At 34.2% G+C, this 21,967-nt stretch overlaps 1 protein-coding gene across 1 annotated transcript in view; it reads left to right on the top strand.

The window, feature by feature from the left end:
- The window catches only part of IQCK (IQ motif containing K), a 140,404-nt gene that overhangs the window by 72,162 nt on the left and 46,275 nt on the right, over positions 1-21,967 (top strand). Inside the window, exon 7 of the mRNA XM_052001680.1 lies at positions 8,788-8,872. Coding sequence (XP_051857640.1) covers positions 8,788-8,872 — 85 coding nt within the window. The remainder of the gene's footprint in view (positions 1-8,787; positions 8,873-21,967) is intronic.

The raw sequence follows: 21,967 nt of genomic DNA, 5'->3' as shown, positions 1-21,967 counted from the left end.
AGGATTGATAAACTATGTAATTGTATTTGCATAGAACTGAAGAATATATTAAAGATATCACAGGATCTATGACCACCAAGAGCCAATTTAGGATGCTTATTCTTGAAGATTCCTTTTAACATATTTAAAACAACTCTTTTAAAATAATGCTAGAAACCTCTAAATTCGTAAAAAGTGACTGGGAGAACTGTAGAACATGGGAATCTTCTTAGAAAGGAATACCACTTATGAGCTCAAAGGGACTAGACACTGCACTCTATCTTTATACTAAGGGAACCATCTACTGTTCATTCAGTCATGCAGTCTTGTATGGGTTCAGTCCTGAGGGAAGTTGAGCCATCTAAAAGAAGGATCAGAGTCAGAATCCTTTTCCTACGGGTCTTTGTTCTATGTATCTCCTACTCTAACACCATCAGGGAAAAATTTCTTAAAACTTGGTTTAGGTTTATGTCTAGGGTTTCTTCAAATCAGGAAGTAAAAAGGTATTCACTTTATAAGGTAAATTAGGTGTGGCATTTTGTTACATACAGAAGGCTTTCACATATATGCAATGACAGAGACTTAAAAAGCATTAATACTAGGATTACATATTCCTGTACATAAACATCAGAACATGAAGAAGTTTGAAGGACTGCTGAACATGCATCTTGTATTTCACCTCAGCTTTGAATTGACTCCTTCAAAGTCTGTGTTTTCTATATTACTAGGCTAGGGATGGGGATCATCCTCTGGCCAGCGGTCATCTTCTCCTACATTTGTTAGAAACTACTCACAACATTCAGACAGCACCAACTAGGAATCCAGGATCAATAAACCTCTCCCAAGGTTGCCTCTAAGACTACCCACAGGCACTTGGGATTCTGTGTGGTCACTAGTAGTCAAGAAAGAGCAAATACAGAAGAGGTAACCCATAACCCTGGTCAGAATCCTATAGACAGGTTATGAGCTTTACTTGTCATGTCCCCACAGCTTTCTGTCTTTGCTTGAGTAGGAGTAAGGGCAGTTCCTTTTCTTTACTCCCCCAAGTGCACTACTTGCCATAGGGAGTCTGTGAAAGAAGTTTTAAAGGTCCTTTTTAAAGGTCTACTGACTATTGAAAGGTCTACTCATTCATCAATAAAAAAATAACTTTTTCATCCTTAGAGCTCCTGAATACATTAACTGTGAGTCACACATTACTGCCCAGAAGCAGCCAAAGGCTGCACCATCCCCAAAATTCCCAAGGATTGAACTACTACACATAGTCCATAACTGACTTGGTATGCTGCAAAAGCTACCAAGTGATCCTACTTTTGGGTTCAGTAGTTCATTCTACTCAGCATGCTGTGGAGTTCCCCACAGATAATTATATAACAAGCATTTATTGAATACCCCCCAGGGTCTAGTGTAGATAATGAACTGGATACTGGTGTTAAAAAGACAAAAGGAAAAACAATATTTGCCTTCAAGTAGCTTACATTTTATTAGGAGAATTGAGGGCATGATGTCAAGGATTGTAAACCAATGATGAGATAGATGGGTGTTCTGAAAAAGACTTTTTTCTCAAAAATTTCTCAAAAAGACTCTACAATTTTTTACTTTATTGAAATAGATGAAGCCATAGTAACAGTATCCTACCAGTATTTTCCTAAGTCAAATGTTAAAGGAAATACCATAAAGGAAATATCCAGTTACAAAAAAAGGAAATATTTTAATGTTTATGTACTGAGCTATAATTAAGAATTATTGCATTTGGGACAAGCAGCATGGAATGGATCTTCAGTTGAGAGAAAGGAGGTTAAGAGGGAAACAAAAATCTTAGGATGCTAGCTTGCTGTAGGGGATAGGGAAAAGAAGATGTGGCACGGAAGGAGTTCACTCTAGCCCACTATCTGGTGACTTTCTATCTGAACTAATTTTTCTTGCTAATCAGGCTGCTGAAGGATTGCAAGTATTGCCAGCATCCTCTAAATCTAATGTCTTCTAAATTCAGCAAAACCACAGTTGCTCATCCCCTTCATGGCTCTGTTTATATGTCTTTTTATTTAGACTGTCAAGTTATCCAAAGCATCTGCACAATACCTGAAGGCTGTGGAGTGCATTATTTACTAAACATTATTATCTGCATACAGAGACTATTTCCAATTATAGTTTTGATAAAATGGTACTGTGTTCTCTGTTTAGGAGAATGATTCAGCTTGCTTCTAGGGTAATAACTACTTGACAATCTCCAAGGGTAGAGATTAGTAAAAGGAAAAGGGAAGATCCTTTCTTCATAACTAAAATCCCTAATAGCTATTCTCTTTTCACTGCTGTAACTACCATGCATGTATTGGAAAGCTGGAACTGAAAGAATTAGGATTATAATATCCTAATCATTACTCATTAGAAAACTGGAAAAATACATTTCGATAGGCTCTACTATATTTATAACAAATGTTATTCATATAGCTGAGAATGCAACACAGTGATAGAAGACCTCAGAGGTACCATGTTGAAAAACAAATCATGAGTGAGTGCAATGGTTATGCAGTATTTTTATTTGTGAATAATAAATGCTAGATGAAAATTATTCACTTTAATTATAAATATTCATAGTGTAATTGTGAAAATAAAAAAATTGTAAAAGCTTGAAAGAGTAAGACTTTATTAGTCGATTCTTGATTTGGGATGTTGTAGAAGATAATTTTTTCTCCCCAGAAACTGATTTTCATTGTGGTTTTCATTGGAAGTTAGAAAGAAGCAATCTCAACTGTTGGAATCTTTACAAACTGCTAACTCATTAGAGTTGATAGATTATTGATCTGATCTTACAAGAAGATGTTTTGGGCCAGAACCTGAAACAAGGTACTAAGTAGAACTAATTAATACAATGCTTGTGTTTACACCTTTACTCATTGGAGTTCACAAGTATGGGAGATTCACAAAGTTAACTGTGCAACTTTGTGAATTCACACCTTGAAGCTCTTAGGGCCAGAGAGCACTATGGGAGAAACCTATAATCCCTCTCTCTCGCATCCCACAATTCCTCTCTGTCAAATAAATAGAGCTTCAAAGGGGCCAGTCAGGAGAGTTTTCAGAGGAAGAAGCTATGAGTTGAGATTTGAACTGAATTATGCCACAAGCCCTCTCTCCGAGGCAAGAGAGATCCATTCCATTTTCCACTTGGCTGGCTGGTGACTGAAGAAAGCAGAGGCAGAAGCAAAGGACAATCTGCAAGAGCTCTTGGAACCAAGCAGAGAGATAGGCCTCAACTAACCGGGCTATTTTGGAAGGAGAAAATAAACATTTGCATTTTTACCAGCTGGCTGCATTTGGGGTGATTATTACTAAGACTGCCTCCAAGAAAACCTCCCCGAGAAACCTACCTTCTCCCAGAGAGAACCCTTATTATATTAATTTAAAGAAGAAAAAAAAATCACCACACTCAACTACTTAACTGTATACAAAATTGCATAGAATCTGGATCCTGGAAGGTTTTTTCCCTATTTTTTTCTCTTTAAATAAGATTTTGAATGGAAATCCTTTACTTGACCTAGAGCTAGACAGAGAAAATTTAATCTAAGCTGATTCTTTTCTAATACAATATATACGGTATGTCATTCTTCCTCTGAATACTACAAATCACTGGATTCAGTATTAGCTGTATGCATACAGGTACCAATAAGTTAAAATCAGTCAGGACTAGATAGCTCAATAGTGTTTCATTCAGAAATCAAAACCCATCCTTTTGATATTATTGATTTTTCTAGTCAGTACCTGTTTTATTTATATTTGGAAATGGTTTAAGGATTCAAAAGTGTTCAAAAATGGATTAATGCCACTAAAATAGTTTTTGTGGAAACATGTTCAGCAGTGAAATTGTATGACCATGCAAGTATTTTTGGTTTGGAATTGTCAGTTTTAATTTTTCATCTAGAATTATAGCTGCCTTCTGCCTTGATTGTGGTGATGTATGATGCCTTCTGCTCCCCCCTGCCCCAAATTTTTCACTGTCAATGGGTTGCTTTGCTCATATTCTATTTTTATTTGACCTAAAGCCAGTTGCAAATATTCCAAAGGACAAAATCATCACTGACATGACTTCTACTCCTTCAAGCCAGCTTGCTGAAATGATGGGTAATTGTTAGTGACTACTTTACTGAAGATTGAATCCTTTCTATTTTGCTTGATTTACACTGACCATACCATATTTATTCTTAGTTCGTAAAGTAGACAGCTCTCCATTATTTAATCATAAAAGCAATGTTGTCAATAATGGTAACTTTGCATTACTAATTAAAAGTCTCTTAAAAATTTCATTTTGCTTTATCTTATGAGACAAAAGACTTCAGTGTTTTATTACTAATGGAAGCCCTTCAGCTAATGTAATTTATGGGTTACAAAATTAGAAGTTCTTATTCTCTTTTAAATCACATAAAATGATATGTTTTCTGTGAATGATCAGGTATCCAAAAGTATTTTAAACAGGAAAACTGGGAATCTCAGGGAAAAAAGTAGTAACAGTTCTCTTTGTCAAACTAATTGTTCAGTCTTAAAATTTTTTCGTGATTTATATACTAACAAATATTAGCAGAGTTTAAAATGAATGGTTTCATATATATAGCATTTAGGGGTTTGATTTTTTTTTTTTTGAGAGTCAGGATGGTGAATGGAATAGGTGCTAGATGTGCTGGCTTCAAATTCTTCCTTCTGTTTGTCAATAGGGTCATAGATTTAGAGTCAAAAGGGGCCTTGGCAAAAATCTTGTCCAATTTCCTTATTATAGGTGAGGAAATTGATGCTCAGGTGGGTTAAGTGATTTATGAACATTTTACTATTAATATAGCAAATTTATCCTTTATAAAATTCAGGTGTCCTCAAACTACGGCCGGTGGGCCAGCTGCAGCAGCTGAGGACGATTATCCCCCTCACCCAGGGCTATGAAGTTTCTTTATTTAAAGGCCCACAAAACAAAGTTTTTGTTTTTACTATAGTCCGGCCCTCCAACAGTCTGAGAGACAATGAACTGGACCCCTATTTAAAAAGTTTGAGGACCCCTGCATATCGTCTCCCCTGTTAGACTGATCTTAAAAGCAGGGATGACCTTTTAACTTTGTATCCCTAGTGCTTGGCACATAATAGGCATGTAATAGATGCTTGTTTAATGACTGACTGGAGAAATTAGATTTGAACTTTAATTTCAAATCCAGTTATTTTCCCACCACAGTATACAAAGCTAGAGGACTGACTAGATTTGAAAGGAAAAGATAAAGTGAAGGACGACTTTCATTTTCAAACCTACTAGAATGACAAAAAAGAGAGAAATCACAAAAGATCTGACTTGGGGTATAGAAGAATTTTGGTTTTTGTTTTTATTTTAGACACAAAAGTAGAGGTAGAATTTGAATTGAGGTCCCCTGATTCCAAATCCAACAGTTTTCTTAATGTATCCCATTTGACTTTTGATATAAAAGGACATTTGCAATGCTGAACTTAGCTCTGAATTTCCAAAGAATTGCAACAGTCTTGAGAGTGTGTGCAAGACTTACAAAAAGAGTATCCATACTACCTCGGGAAGAAAAGGCACACAGCAACTGCAATTAGGGAGAAGCAACCAATTGCAGTGGGACTTAGTGGAGAACTCGCAGAAGGCAACGGTGGAGAAAACAACCCATCAAATAGTATCACTAGATGTCATTGGCCACTGACATCAATATCTCAGCAGAGAAGCTAGAAATGGCAACTTTAGGATAGCCAGATGTTCCAACTGTGACCAGTATGGGTTGTGCAGCCTGGAATATTCTCCTTCTCAGTAGTTATATAGGAAACTCCCACTACACATATGATAGGATTTTTATTGTTATTTATTCTGCCATTCTATTTAATTAAATATCTGAGTTTTAAGTTAAATTATTATAGTGAACAATATTTATTATATTGTTATATATAACAATAATTATTATATTAACAAATTCACATTAACTTATATTAAAATGGAAATTAAATTAAAATGGCAAAAAATGAAATAGCAGCCTCAAACTAAGGATAGGAGATATGATTTTCAATAGACACTAACTCACAGTGTGCCTTGATCTTAGGTATAGCTTACCCAGATTATATTACCAAGAAAATGTTCTTAATGACGGAAAACAAAGGAAGAGGAGGCAAGACTAGAACTAGGAAGTCTCTTTTCCCTTTAGCTAATATTATACTTTGGAAAGACCTTATGCCATTTCCAGCAAACTGATGTATCTTCACAGAAGTATAGGAAAACATGCATAGTGGTGGTCATGGTAGATGATAACTTTTAACTGAGAAAATAAGCTTTTAATAGCTTGCTTCTGTTTTACTTCTTACACCTGCTCTTTCTATCCTCTCATTTCTCCCTCCCCCTATGGAATGAACTTTCTTGTTTGCATATTGTGGACCATCTTTGTAAGTGGGTAGAAGTGAGAAAGGAAGAGGGAAGAATTAAGTATAGTAGATTATTTTAAATGTGCATCACTTTTCTAAAAGAAGCAGCAGAAACCTCACCACTCATTGTAAAATGATTTGACTAATCATAGACATCAAGTACTTGTAAGACAGACAGACAGACAGACAGACACACACACACACACACACAGAGCATTCACTGAAAATGGACCAGATAATCTCTTAGATCATTCTTGTTTTTGATTTCTGTGATTCTATAATGGACCAAATTGCATATGCAAATTATATATTCTTTAATTCTTAAAAAAATTCAATCAAGTGGGAAAAAAATCACCTGCTTAAAATATGTGCACAACCCAGGAATTAACAATTTCTTTGATTAATTTAGCTGGATCTTTGTTTTGTTTTTGGTCAAAGTCTGTCTTGTAACTGGAATGCATTGAAATCACTTGCTTGTGTGTCTGTTGTAGCTGATCCCATGTTTAATTGTATTTTCTGAATGCAATTTACTTTTGGTAATTTGAATCATTTATTTCTCTCTACATCAAATAGTCGCAGTCATTTTCGGATATATGTTCTTGTATTCTTAAATGAAATTTCATACTATAGATTTTAATTTAATACTTTATTAAGTCAGATATAGAACAGTATTTCAATGAAGAATGCCTTTGTAAGTCTTTTATAACAAAACCCAAGAGAAAACTGTAATTTTAAAATATTTTATGGCTCCTGAGTAATATAAAAGCTAAGATAAATACCCCACTATGACTTAGCACTATTAGCTAACAGAGCATTTGAGATGCTTTATTGCTTATTAAAGTGTAGAAATGGATTTTAACTTATAAATATGTAAGAATTTAAATCACTTCATCCAACCATTCTCCAATTGATAAATGGTCAAAGGATATGAACAGACAATTCTCAGATGAAGAAATTTATAGACATATGAAAATATGCTCCAAATCATTATTAATCAGAGAAATGCAAATTAAGACAACTCTGAGATACCACTACACACCTGTCAGATTGGCTAGAGTGACAGGGAAAAATAATGTGGAATGTTGGAGGGGATGTGGGAAAACAGGGACACTGATACATTGTTGGTGGAATTGTGAACACATCCAGCCATTCTGGAGAGCAATTTGGAACTAGGCTCAAAAAGTTATCAAACTGTGCATACCCTTTGATCCAGCAGTGTCTCTACTGGGCTTATACCCCAAAGAGATACTAAAGAAGGGAAAGGGACCTGTATGTGCCAAAATGTTTGTGGCAGCCCTGTTTGTAGTGGCTAGAAGCTGGAAAATGAATGGATGCCCATCAATTGGAGAATGGTTGAGTAAATTGTGGTATATGAACATTATGGAATATTATTGTTCTGTAAGGAATGACCAGCAGGATGAATACAGAGAGGACTGGTGAGACTTAAATGAACTGATGCTAAGTGAAATGAGCAGAACCAGGAGATCATTATATACCTCAACGACGATATTGTTTGAGGATGTATTCTGATGGAAGTGGATCTCTTCGATAAAGAGAGCTGATTCAGTTTCAATTGATCAAAGATGGGCAGAAGCAGCTACACCCAAAGAAAGAACACTGGGAGATGAATATAAACTGCTTGCATTTTTGTTTTTCTTCCCTGATTATTTATACCTTCTGAATTCAGTTCTCCCTGTGCAACAAGAAAACTGTTCGGTTCTGCACACATATATTGTATCCAGGATATACTGTAACCTATTCAACATGTAAAGGATTGCTTGCCATCTGGGGGAGGGGGTGGAGAAAGGGGGGAGAAAAATCGGAACAGAAGTGAATGCAAGGGATAATGCTATAAAAAATTACCCTGGCATGAGTTCTATCAATAAAAAGTTATTTTAAAAAATTTAATAAATAAATAAATCACTTCATCCAAAAAACATCCAAACTATTAGATATAGACAGTTCTATTATCTACTTAATTAATTTTCCTTCAATAGAATTTTAGAAGGAATTTGGAGTTCTTCTGGTTTTAATAAAGATACTTCTAGAATAAAACTTCTAGAAAAAGTTTCATTTGATTCTTAAATTTTATCTATATAATATTATGTAAATGGCAGTAATCTTGTTCAGCTAGCAAAATAAGAAAATAGGTTTTTAGCTTCATGAATTCTCTTAAAGGAAAAGTATATTCTCAATTGTGTCATTTAATATTGTTTTAAAATGTCTCAAAAATTCTACCTTTTATTTTTGAGTTAAAAAACACACTAGTGATGTAAGCTTACCACTTTTCATTAAAAAATGGCAGTTTGTAAAAATAAATGGATAAAGATTTATTGAAAACAACAATTATACTGTCAAAGATATTTTAGGGGATGAAGGGCAAATGGGAATGAAACCATTTTCATTTTTTAGTCCTAGGCCCCCAATTCCTCTCTCTCTCCTGCTATCAGAAGAAGAAGCAACCCTCATCATCCAGTCATTCTGGAGAGGCTATCTGGTAAGACTAATGTGTAATTACCATATTTGGTTTGATGTTACATCTTTGTGACTCAGAAAACACACGATAAAACTTTTAAATAAATTCTATAGATAGAGATTACTATAAATAATATCTATACCTCCAGAGATCCCTGGGAAATAATTGTGATTCTATGTAAAAGAAATTTTGAAGAGCAATTCATACATCTTTTCAAAATATATTTTTATTTCATTTAAAGTACCTCTAAATTTATAGTTGAATCAATTAAAATATGTAGAATGTATTAAAATTAGTATAATGATATTTTTCTATCTCCCAGGTTATTTTTTCAAATTAAAGAGTAAATACTATCAATTTGCCATGTAAATTTTGGTTGCCATTCTGATCTTTTTAGAGCAGTAGTAGAAGTCTGCCCAACTCTGACAGATGTTCATGAGACCAGTTCATTATGAAAGATTAGTGTGGCATAAGTCAGTATAGAGAAAGTCTATATGAATAGATATATAATTTGACTATGCCATCACAGAACCAGTTGATAAGAATTTTCTTTCCTCTCTTCTTTTAGAGGATGCTTTCATACACACTGCAGTTTATATACAGAATATATATTTTCTTGGGAAAATTGAATGGATAGGAATTCTAGATCTAGCCCTAACCAATAAAACATAGTAACATAGATTAGGCTTAGAATAGTACAAAGAAACCTTTCAGATCATGTAGTCTAACTCTTTTATCTTACAGATTAAGGAGATGGGTCCCAGAGGTCGATCATTTATCCTAGAGAGGATAAGTAGCACTCTTTCTGTAATACCACACTGAAATTTTATTGGGTGCATCCTTTGTTCAAGGTATTCTGCAAGATATTAAGTATACAGAGAAATATGAGCTTTGCTCCCTGACCTTGAAGAATTTATAGTATGTTTGAAAAAAAAAAACATAAATTGACACAAGGATAACTAACAGTTTAAATAATGAGTATGACTCAGGTCATATAGCACCATGATGTTGACAAGCTATTTTTAAAGTAGATAGCACAAGTATCATTAAGCATCCTCATTTTACAAAAGAAGAACCTGTACCTTGGTCAAGTGAAGTGACTTGTATGTGCAAAAGTGTCCTTCTTTTACAGAGGAATCTTGAGGTGCAGATAAGTGAAATGGCTTGTAGACACATGGTTGATGTCTATCAGAAGTGGGATTGGAATGAAGATTGCCTGGTTGTCCTAAACTAATCTCCACTAAACTACAAGAAATTTGGAGAAAGATTGCCTAATGACAATAATCAGGAAAGTTTCACTGAACAAGTGGTACCCTGTTTCCCCGATAATAAGACACTGTCTTATTATTTTTTTTTTGGACAGAAAAACACCAGAGGGCTTATTTTCAGGGGAGGGCTTATTTTAATGAACATTGACAGCAATTTTAATAAACAGGTAAATGTGAACAAAAAATAAGTACCTTTATTCAATAATGATCATGTCATCTTCTTCAACAACATCGTCATAAGTGTCCATACCCTGAATTCCGTCCTGGAAGTCTTGCGCCTCTATTTCCTTCAGAAGAAGTGGACCCAATCTGTCATGTCCAGCACTATAGCTCTCTTTAAATGAACATGTCTTGTCCAGGTAATCTGCTCGTAGTGCCTTGGCGACACAGCTGTCAGTAATTTTATCCCATGACTTCTTCACCCAAGTCACAACTTCTTGCAGACAAGGCTTCACAAAGTTTCCACGCTGATTTCTTTCCATTCTATTTTCAATGTAGTCATTGACTTCCCTGCGCAAATGGTCCTTGAATGGCTTGTTTATTGCAATATCAAGGGTCTGGAGATAGGCAGTCATTCCTGCAGGAATCATTATTTGATCTATTCTTCTCTCTGCAAGGAAGTTCTTCATTTCTTTAGTGCGGTGAGTGCTGGCTGAGTTCTTCTTTTATCCTCCATCATGCCCCCTGAGTTCTTCTTTTATCTTCCATCATGCCCCTTTTATCCTCCATCATGCCCCCTCACTCTCGCTTACATACTGGGTTTTTATGTTGTCCTGCCTCAGCTCTCCTCCACGGCACTGCTCTCAATGGCGCCAGCAAGCAAATCACTGGGGAAGAACAGGATGACGTACTCACTGCTGCAGCTCTGATTGGATGCAGCTTGGAGCGTGGCGTGCGTTTCACCCGGTGGAGGGGGTGGGACGGTGCATACAGAGGGTACCGTAATGTAGCGTGTAGCGCAGGGGATCACCTTCACCACAGTAGCAATCTCAATAGGGCTTATTTTCAGGGGAGGGCTTATTTTAGAGGAATCTTACACAGTAAGGGGAGGGCTTATTTTCGGGATAGGTCTTATTATCGGGGAAACACGGTACCATAGGCAAGCCTTGGAAGGAAGAGGATTTAGAGAAATGAAAAAGGTGGGAGGATGGGTGATTCCAACAATAGACTTATTAGCAGGAAAGAAAAGTGATATGAACAGAATCACACAAACACAATGGGATCTGGGAGGGGCTCAATCAGCAGACCAATTTATCTAGAAAATTTCTGTAGAGAAGCTGTGGAAGACATTGTTAGACTAATGGTTTTGGAACTCAAATATCTTGAATGTCAGACTATTGGAAAATAAACTTTATCTTTTAGTTATTGGGCAGAGTAATTTCCTGGTTTGTACATTCTCTCCTCATCAGTTTGTATATAAAATGTGATTTTTTTTTATTATTATAGCTTTTTATTTACAAGATATATGCATGGGTAATTTTTCAGCATTGACCCTTGCAAAATCTTCTGTTCCAACTTTTCCCCTCTTTCCTCCCACCCTCTCCCCTAGATGGCAGGTAGACCCATACATGTTAAATATGTTAAAGTATATGTTAAATACAATATATGTAAATATTTCCATACAGTTATTTTGCTGCACAAGAAAAATTGGATTTAGAAAGAAGGTAAAAATAACCTGAGAAGAAAATCAAAAATGCAAGCGGACAAAAACAGGAGTGGAAATGCTATGTTGTGGTTCACATTCATTTCCCATAGTTCTTTCACTGGGTGTAGCTGTTTCTCTTCATTATTGAACAATTGGAACTGATTTGGTTCATCTCATTGTTGAAAAGAGTCACATCCATCAGAATTGATCATCATATAGTATTGTTGTTGAAGTATATAATGATCTCCAGGTCCTGCTTATTTCACTCAGCATCAGTTCATGTAAGTCTCTCCAGGCCTCTCTGAAATCATCCTGCTGGTCATTTCTACAGAACAATAATATTCCATAACATTCATCTACCACAACTTATTCAGCTATTCTCCAATTGATGGGCATCCATTCAATTTCCAGTTTCTAGCCACTACAAAAAGGGCTGCCACAAATATAAAATGTGGTTTTAAAAGCAGTTTTAAGCACTTTGCAAAGGCTTGGAAGATTGTTCAGTGATAATGGTGAAGAGTCATCTTGTATTCCTTTTATTTCTGGTAAAGGCTTTGAATTTTTAATGTACTTTTCCTAGTATAGTACATTTCTCCTTTTTATCTGATAAAAGTAATTTTCAGTTATCCATAACAGTGACCTTAAAGCAACCAGTTGCTTAGCCTTTCTATTCTTCTAGACTTCCAGAGATGACTTAAAGGCATCAGATTGCTTTTGCATCCAGAAATCCAGTGTCCTAACTTGTCTTGTATGAAATCATTTAAACCAATTATAAAGTATATTTTAGCCAGATACATTAACAGAAATAACACAGTATGTGAAAGACTATTTTGAGTAAATGCTTTATTGTAGCTCTGATTTTATAATTAGCCTTGTTAATATATTCTAGATATTTATTTATTACTGGAAAACCCCAAAGGGGGACAAGAAGAGTTGGTTGGACATACCTGAAAATGACTTAACAACAATATATATTAAATTCAAATATGACTCTCATAATGGTCAGCAGTTTGAAATTCTTTTAAATCTTTTGCAAGGAAGAAGAAATATGTCTACTGAATAATGTTGTCCAGTTGCAAATGCCTTTGAAAACATATAGATTCTAATTAATTATATTATGGGTGTCCACACTCAGGTCATAGAGAAGGAAAAGCAAGGAAAAATAAAAAAAGATAAATTTCCTTTTCTTTCTCTATGACCTGAATGTGGACATTCATAATAAGATTAATTAGGATCCATCATTTTTCCCACTACTCTAAATTGTTGTGCATATTAGAGAACTAGTGATTTACATTAATTTTCATATGTTGACTTGCCAATAACATCTTACCTAATCAGCTCTCGTCATTTGTTCTAAAAGATGATACCTTGGTTGAAGTATTAAAGTTTAAAAGCTTAATGTTTGACATTAAACAATTTACCAAAGAATGAATAGTGAATAGATGTTCAATTTGCTTTATTCATTAAAAAGCATAACTAGGAGACCTGGAGCATCCTAAAAGAAAAGTAAAAATTCATGAATCTAATTGGCCCATTGGGGCTCACAAACTGAACTGCATAGAATCTAGAGAAAGATTGAAGGAAGAGGAGTTAAAGAAATGAAAAAGATGGGAGGGCACTTTTCTGGTATTAGTCCAAAAAGAAGAAACTCAGTTTTCTAGGGGATCTTCCAGATTAGGGATGAATCGATTTCTAATCCTATACTGGCATGAGCACTGAATAGGGAGAAAGAGAAATGGAGTCCAAATCTCAGCTGTGTGAGGAACAAAGGAGATGATGTATGCTTTTTTTTTTTTTTTTTTACAAACCTTAGAGATCTATTAATATCTATCTATCAGCTATTATTATTATTTTGTAGGTTACTTTATAGAAGTTGTTATTTCTTGCTGGTGTGATTTAAAGTGTGTCAATTGTGGCTGATCAGACTAATGCTAAGAATGCTCTGCCACAGGTGAGATATAAATAGTCTGACTATGGAGTGGCTTCTCTAACTCTGCATCCCAGATTAATAAAGTTTACACATTTTGTTGTTGTTTAGACATCTGATTTATTTGTACTTGGGTGGGACTAAGAACCATCTTTGTTTTGCATTTATAAAAAAAAAAGATAGTCTCCATTGAATCTAAATGAAGATTCATCAGTTTTATAGTTGCATTAGAATAATGCCTTTTTGTGTAGTCTGGGGTTTGAGAGAGAAAACTTTCTAGGCTAAGAATGGTGATTTTAAAAAAATAAATAAATCAACCTTTTACCCATTTGTCAAAAGAACTTTCATGTGCTTTAGTCAGTTGGAGAATTATTAATTAGTTGTGTGTTTGGAGAGAGATGACAGCTCATTTCTAGTCAAAGGCGTTGATTTAGGACATTTTATGCTATCCCCAGAAGAACTACAGAAATATTTCCCAGCTTTTCATGCCAGGTAAAACCTATGGGTTTTAAATTAAGTTCATGGCTTAATTTCATAAGATCCCTGATTTTCCTTTTTTCAGAACAGTTAAGAAAAAAAAACAAGACTAAAAATGTTTGGTTACAGCTATCAATTTATCCTCTTCTATCTTTTTAAATCTGTAATCTGTTGATTAAAAAAAAGAAAAGTGTATTCATTTTAACAAGGCAAGAGCAATTGTATTTATTGTGTATGCTATTCATTTTACTGCCTTGCTATTGTCAGTGTTCTTTCAGTTCTGCTTTTTTCCCAACAATTTTTTCCGCTTTATTTACACTGAAGCTTTATTTGGGTTTACTTGTAGTGCTATTCTTAGAGTATTTGAATTCCCTTTTACTGTCATGAAAAACAGCTGATACATCACATTAGAGACAGCTCTTCTCTGAGCTCAAAAGACCTGGTTAAGTGCTACTAACTCTATGACCCAGGCTAAATGATGCAACCTTTTGGAGACACATCCAGCCAGACTTCCTATACCAATAAAATCAAAAGTCTAGAGATGAGGATAACAATGACAATAATAATAATAATGACAACTCACATTTGTAGTATTGAGATTTACAACGTACTTTATTCATAATAATCCTGTGTGTTGGGGTATTTGCTGTTCCTATTTTATAAATAAGCAAACAGACTCAAAAGGACAAAATGAATGATTCCCCCAGTTTTAGCTGGCATTGAGCCAAGTCTCCTTCTTGGAAATAAAGTATTCTTTCCACTCCATCAGATTGTTTAACTGCAAATCCCTAAAAATATCCTGGAATGAGGTGTGGTTGAGTAACTAGAATGCTAGACTTAGAGTTAGTAAAACTTGAGTTTGAATGTGACATGTAACAAGTACTTAATCTCTCTGAAATTGTTTGTTCATCGTAAAAGTTCTTATGATGGAGGGTTGTTATGAAGATCAAATGAGATAATGTATGTAAAGTACTTTATGATTCTTAAAGCATTATTTAAATATGAGATAATATTATTTCCCAAACAGAACCATGATACTTTCCTTCTCATTTTCCTTGCTTGATTTTAGGATCCATTTTAGAAACACGGAGGCTTATGGGAAAATGAGATCATATCTTGAAAATTCTATCATGTTGGAGAGGGAACAGTAATTTGTATAAAATTACAAAGAGCAGAATTGGGAGTCAGTAGAATAGGTAGAAGTTACAGAAAATCTTATTTTGCTTTATAATAAGGAGGAACTTTATAACACTACCATGGAAATCAGATTTCATCCTCCCAAGGAACTCCTGCCACATTCTTGTAGTAATCTATGAGAGGAGGGATAGGTATGGTTGAGGGGGAGATTTCTCATAGATTGCTTGAGGGTGAGGAAGAAAAGTGATATTTATAAATATTATTTATTCTAATATTGAATTGGTAGTTTAGAGAATGGATTCTTCTTGTTGTTAGTGCCTTTGTATTGTGGCTTTTGCTTTACTTTATTTTACTTCCTTGTATTTATTTATAATATTGTGTACTATTTGTTAGTGTGTTCACATTCATTCTTTTTTTTTTTTTTTTCAGTTTCCACACTGGTTTTTTTTTTTAGTGATGTTATTATGATGAATTCCTATCTATTTTTGAGAGTGTGCTCTTATTTTACTTTCTTTGGTAAGAAAGTAATTCATCTTGCTTGGTCTTTTCTAAAGATCCATCAGAGATGTGATCATAAGTCACTCTAACTCATTCAACTTCCACTTCCTTGTACTTAGATGGGGTGGATTCCATAACTTCTAAGGTTTCTTCCATGCTAGAGCTATAGTAAGTGTTTCTTGCTCTTTCAAGGTGATAAAAAGCTTAGTTTATATATAATCTTTCAACTAGATACAGTACTATAAGTCTGCCATTAATTATATGCTCATTACTCTATTTCCTATCTAGACAAAATTGGGGAGTGAAATTTATTTAGAACTGATTGTCTTTCATACCACCATCATCCTCACGTGACTATAATCACTATAATCATTGCTATCTGGACTCCTATTATCTCTGAATTGTCTCATTGTTGCCTATCACCCTCATCCTACAAGAACACAAAGGAAGTAATTAATTTCATTCAAAGGAATTACAGGCTGATTTCAAAAAAGCCTGGAAAGACTTACATGAACTGATGATGCTAAGTAAAGTGAGTTCTACTTAAGAGATCCATCTAAATATGGATCATACATAATATAGCATTTTCTTTATTTTTCTTGTTTGTTTGCTTGCTTTTTTTCTTTCTCTTTTTTTCCCTTTTGATCTGATTTTTCTTGTACAGCATGATAAATGTGAAAATATGTTTAGAAGAATTGTATATGTTTAACCTATATTGGATTACGTGGGAGGATTAAGGGGAGGAAAGGGAACAGGAGAAAAACTTGAAACCCAAGATTTTTCAAGGGTGGATGTTGAAAACTCTCTGTCTAATACATGTATTTTGAAAAATGAAAAGCTAGTATTAAAAAAATCCCCAGAAGTACTGGAAAGATAGGGCAAATTATGTATTTAAAATCAACTGCTCATAGACAGAAAGGAACTCCAAGTTCAGCTTACCCAAAAATGTTGTGATAGGCAGATAGGCAGAGTAAGATAGATAAATAGATGATACAGTATTTTTTTTAAAAAACAGCAGCATTATTTGTCAGGTTCTGTGCTAAGCTCTGGGATCCAAAGAAAGGCAAAAACAAAAACAAACCAAAAAAAACTCTAGTCTCTGCACTCAGAGAGCTTACAGTATAATGGGGGAGATAAAGTACTAAAAACAATGTACCAACAAAATGTATACAGCATAAATTGGAGTTAATCAACAGTAATATTCAGATGGATGGGAACATTTCAGAAGATGAAATTTAAACTGGACATGAAAGAAACCAGGAGCCATCAAGAACAAATCTGTGAATTGTAAGCATCTTTATGGCACTTGCTGTCTTGTCTTCAGAACCTAAAACACTTACTATAGATCTAGCATGGAAGAAACCTTAGAAGTTATGGAATCCACCCCATCTAAGTACAAGGAAGTGGAAGTTGAATGAGTTAGAGTGACTTATGATCACATCTCTGATGGATCTTTAGAAAAGACCAAGCAAGATGAATTAATGTTTACATTCCTTAAGAACAGAAATGATGTTATTATTTTTTAAAACATCATCTTTCTTGAGAGCTATTGAGAAAACTTATTTATGGATGAAGCTCCTAGGGATAGGGGTAGAGAAGGTATCAAACCCAAGCCACTTAAAGGAGAGAAAGGAGGATGAAAGAATTAAATTAATTTTCCCAAGTGTTATAAATTAAGTGAGATTAAGAAGGATGAGATTTTCTAGAACTTTGGGTTCATGTCTTGCTTCCCACACATATTGACCCTGAGCAAATCATTCACCCTTGGGTATACCCAGGCAACTCTAAAATTCGGGGTTGCAGAGAAGGTACCAACTTTGATAGAAGCAACTTTCTTTCTAAGGTGTTTAATATCACTGAAATCACAATTTCAATCTCTAATCTTTTCCTATACTTAGAGTATTATTAAGAGAAAAAATATTTATGGATAAATCTCATGAAGGGTGAATAGGACTCATTCTAAAGTTTGAAAGGGATGGAAAAGGTGAAAAGAATAAATAGTGGAAACTTAGTCCAACCCCTAGGTAGCAGGAGTTGTAGGAATGAGTACTGAGCTTCAAGGAAGTGTTATAGATGGCTACAAGAAGTAAATAGCACAGCCTGGATTTGACCCAAGATCCTCTCATTTTGAATCTAGATATCTTTTGAAAATACCATACTGCTTCATTTGTAAATTAACAGTTCTAAGCCTGGGGATTCACAAGATTTAAGTGTAGAAGGGAAGAATGAGGAGCTTCCAGGTGAATAAAAGATAGTAAAAGGATGGGAAGGAGGAGACAGAAATAGAGACAGAGACAGAAAGGTTCATTTGAGTATTAAAAATGCACAGAACAGAATGGAAGGAAGGCTAGAATGTTAGTCAATAACAATTTATTTTATTTATTAATTTGTTGTATGCCAGGCACTGTGCTAACCACTAGGGATTTACAAAGAAAGGCAAAAGACAGTCCCTACTCTGAAGGAACTCAGAATCTAATGGGAGAGACAACATACAAATTACTATGCACTAACAAATTATATGAAGAATTAAGTTAATCAACAGAATCATAGAGAAGCAGGTCAGCTTTGAAAATTACATATTGAATTTATTATATATTTGAAAAGAAAAGCAAAAACCACAAAATAGAGATTTTCAGTTATATAATTCTTTCTCTCCCCTCCTCCCTCCCCCCCCCAACTAGTCCTACTATGTGTCAGGGGCTGGGGACAAAAATAAAAAATGAAACATCCCTTATATGTAAGACTTTTAACAATGAAGATGACAAGTACATATATTTTAAAAAATATTTTAAAATACAAAAAAAAGTAAAAATAAATTGTGGTATATAAATGGAATAGAATGTGATTATGCTGTTAAGAATGATAAGTATGAAATATTCAGAGAAACAAGAGAAGCTGTCTGTAAACTTGTCAGAGAGAAGAATATAGAACGAAAGGAACGATATGATGAATACAATAATACAATAATGTAAATAAATCCAACATTCAAAGACAACGGATTTCAGATGGCATACCAGTATTGGTTCTAAATGACCAAGCTTAAAATGAATGTCCTTATTTTCTTTTAAGAGTGGCAGACTATATGAGCATAAAATTCTATATTGTCTCAATCGGTGTAGTAGATGTTTTTATTAAACTTTTTTTAAGGAAAGAAACTGCAGGGGGCAGGGGATAATTATTGGGAAGTAAATTTTGGGTCAAAATATCAACTAAAACAATGGCATGTTCTGTTCAGATTCTTAATTTTTTTCTTTATTATATATATGTATATGTAATACATATATATAATAGTTTTCAAACATTTCTTCTTTCTATTTGCAGAAAAAGCTTTTTAAAAGAAAATTGTAAAACTTTTCAGAAAATGTGTATTATTGCATTGGCTACATTTACTTATATATTTAAAAGAATTTGAAATTTAAAACATCCATTATTTTCTGCCCTGCAGACTGCTAATATTGATTTCAAACTTAAAACTGACATGTTCAAATAATAGCCTGCATTGTGAGGAAGTTGGTTATTATTTTGCTTTTACTTCTTCAGTTACATTTTGAAAGACAAGAAATAACAAACTGCAAACAGTTCCTTGAATATGAACAACTGTTTGATTTCATAAGCAGAGTCTAACTAGTTTCACTGTATGTATTAGTCTGACTTCATTAGGAAACTTGGGTTTGTTTCTCTAGAGTCCTAAATTTCATGGCTGAAATGCCATAACTTTTTATGTGAGAACCTCTGGATGAGGAAGGATGGTGGGTATTTGGTTTATTTAGATTTGATTTAGTTTTGTTTTTGTTCAAACAACACTTTCCTTCTTTGCTGAGATGGATTATGTAGTTTGGTAGATGAAAACTCACAAAGATACATTACAGGAATCCCAGAATTATGAACTGAGCTTTCAACAGGAAGAAAGAAATGATATTTAAATATCAATGGAAAAAAAAAGGAACATAGCAATAGCAACAACAACAATAAAAAAAAATTTCAGATAAAACCAAGAAATGTTTTATTATTTTATTCAATTTTTCTTCATCCTCCCTCCCTTCCTCCCTCTCTTTCTTTCTTTCTCTTTCTTCTTTTCTCTCTCTTTTTCTTTCTCTTTCTTTCTTCCTTTCTCTCTTCCTTTCTCTGTTTCCTTCCTTTCTCTGTTTCCTTCCTTTCTCTCTTTTTCTTTTTCCTTCCTTCCTTCCTTCCTTCTTTCCTTCCTTCCTTCTTTCCTTTCTTCCTTCCTTCCTTCCTTCCTTCCTTTCTTCTTTCCTTCCTTCCTTCCTTCCTTCCTTCCTTCCTTCCTTCCTTCTTCCTTCCTTCCTTCCTTCCTTCCTTCCTTCCTTCCTTCCTTCCTTTCTTCCTTCCTTCCTTCCTTCCTTCCTTCCTTCCTTCCTTCCTTTCTTCCTTCCTTCCTTCCTTCCTTCCCTCCTTGTAGTTAGTAAGGATATTTTAATGAGTTGATAAAGATAAAGAGGAGCTGTTCTTATATGTGGCTACCCTTAAATTTTTTTCTTATAAATTCCATTTAAAATTGCTGTATATAATATAAAATATTTAGGAGTCTACCTGCCAAGATAAAATCAGGAACTATATGAACACAATTACAAAACACTTTCCACACAAAGTCAGACCTAATCAGTTAGAAGAAAATCAAATACTCATGGTAGGTTAAACTAAGATAAAACTTTTCTTATACAGCATACATATGGTGGAAGTGTTGATTACATAACCTTGCAGGTAATAATATTATACATATACCATTGTGAATCCTTCTACAATAAAGCTATTCATAAATCTAGAAATGTAATAAGAAAACAAAAGACTTTTTCTCTCTCTTTCTCTCTTTCTCTGACTTTTTCTCTGTTTCTCTCTGCTTTCTCTGTCTTTTTCTCTGTTTTTGTCTCTCTCCCTTCCTCTCTCTGCTATCTCTGTCTCTGTCTCTCTCTGTGTATATGTATGTATGCATACATATGTGTATACTTTTTAATACAAATAGTTTCTTTACTAGAATGCCCTGTATAAGAATGGACTCTGCAATTACATATGATTAGAACTCATGATTTAACATTTGTTTGAGCTAATTTGTCTCTCAATATACAAGGTTATAAGGATCAAATGAAATAAAAGAAACCCAACCTGGAGTGATAGGACCTGAGGTCAAATACTGCCAGTTAAGATGCTTAAGATCCTGAATGCAAAGATCTAGAAGTAGGGGAAAAGATAGCATTGGTTTCCCCACCAATTAAACCCCCCCAGTCCTCTTTTCAACAGTAAGGTGATTTAAGGCAATTCCAATAAAATTGTGATGGAAAGAGAGAAAATTATGGAAACTGACTGTAGATCCCAGCATAGTGTTTATACCTTTTTTGTTGTTTGCTTTTTTTTTTTTTTTTCCCTTATGATCTGATTTTGCTTGTGCAACATGATGGAAATATGTTTAGAAGAATTGCACATGTTTAACTGATATCGGATTGCTTGCTATCTGGGGAAGGGGAAAGAGGAGGAAAGAGGAAGAAAAATGTGGAACACAGAGTTTTGCAAAGATGAATATTGAAAACTATCTTTGCTTGTATTTGGAAAAATAAATAGCTATTTAAAAAATCCATTTTTTTTACTTCATATTCCTTGGCTTCAGCTTCTTTAATCTATACAATTAGAGTTTGGGGCTAAACTGCAAGTTTCTTTTCTGTGCTACATTTTTATTTTTAAAGTCAGTTAATCTATAAACATTTATTAAGTGACTCTTATGTGCCACATACTCTGCTAAACAAGAAAAGGCAAGAGAGACAGCCCTGCCCTCAGAGAAGTAATAATCTAATGGACTTATATATAAAGGTCAGTTATTTTAAAGCTACCAAGCAGAATCACAAGTCTTAGATTGCTAATTGAACTATATATAAATATAACTGTACTGAATATATATATACATACATACATACATATATATATATGTATATATATATATACATAAATTTTCTGTTCTGAATGCAACAGTCAATAAATTTCATTATACAAAGAACAAAGTAAAAATTATATCAGAATCTGTGAACTTATAAACAGTTTTTAAAGTATATATTAAATTTGCCAAGGAAGTAAATGAGCTATGCATTTTAAAGGTTTCATTGATGCCTTTTTTTATCCCCAGATGACTTTCTTGTCACTACCTATTAACTCATTCC

Source organism: Antechinus flavipes, chromosome 1 (assembly GCF_016432865.1).
Source record: "Antechinus flavipes isolate AdamAnt ecotype Samford, QLD, Australia chromosome 1, AdamAnt_v2, whole genome shotgun sequence".
Taxonomy (NCBI): Eukaryota; Metazoa; Chordata; class Mammalia; order Dasyuromorphia; family Dasyuridae; genus Antechinus; species Antechinus flavipes.
The sequence above is the reverse complement of the archived record's forward strand: the minus strand, read 5'-3'. Positions and strand labels throughout refer to the sequence as shown.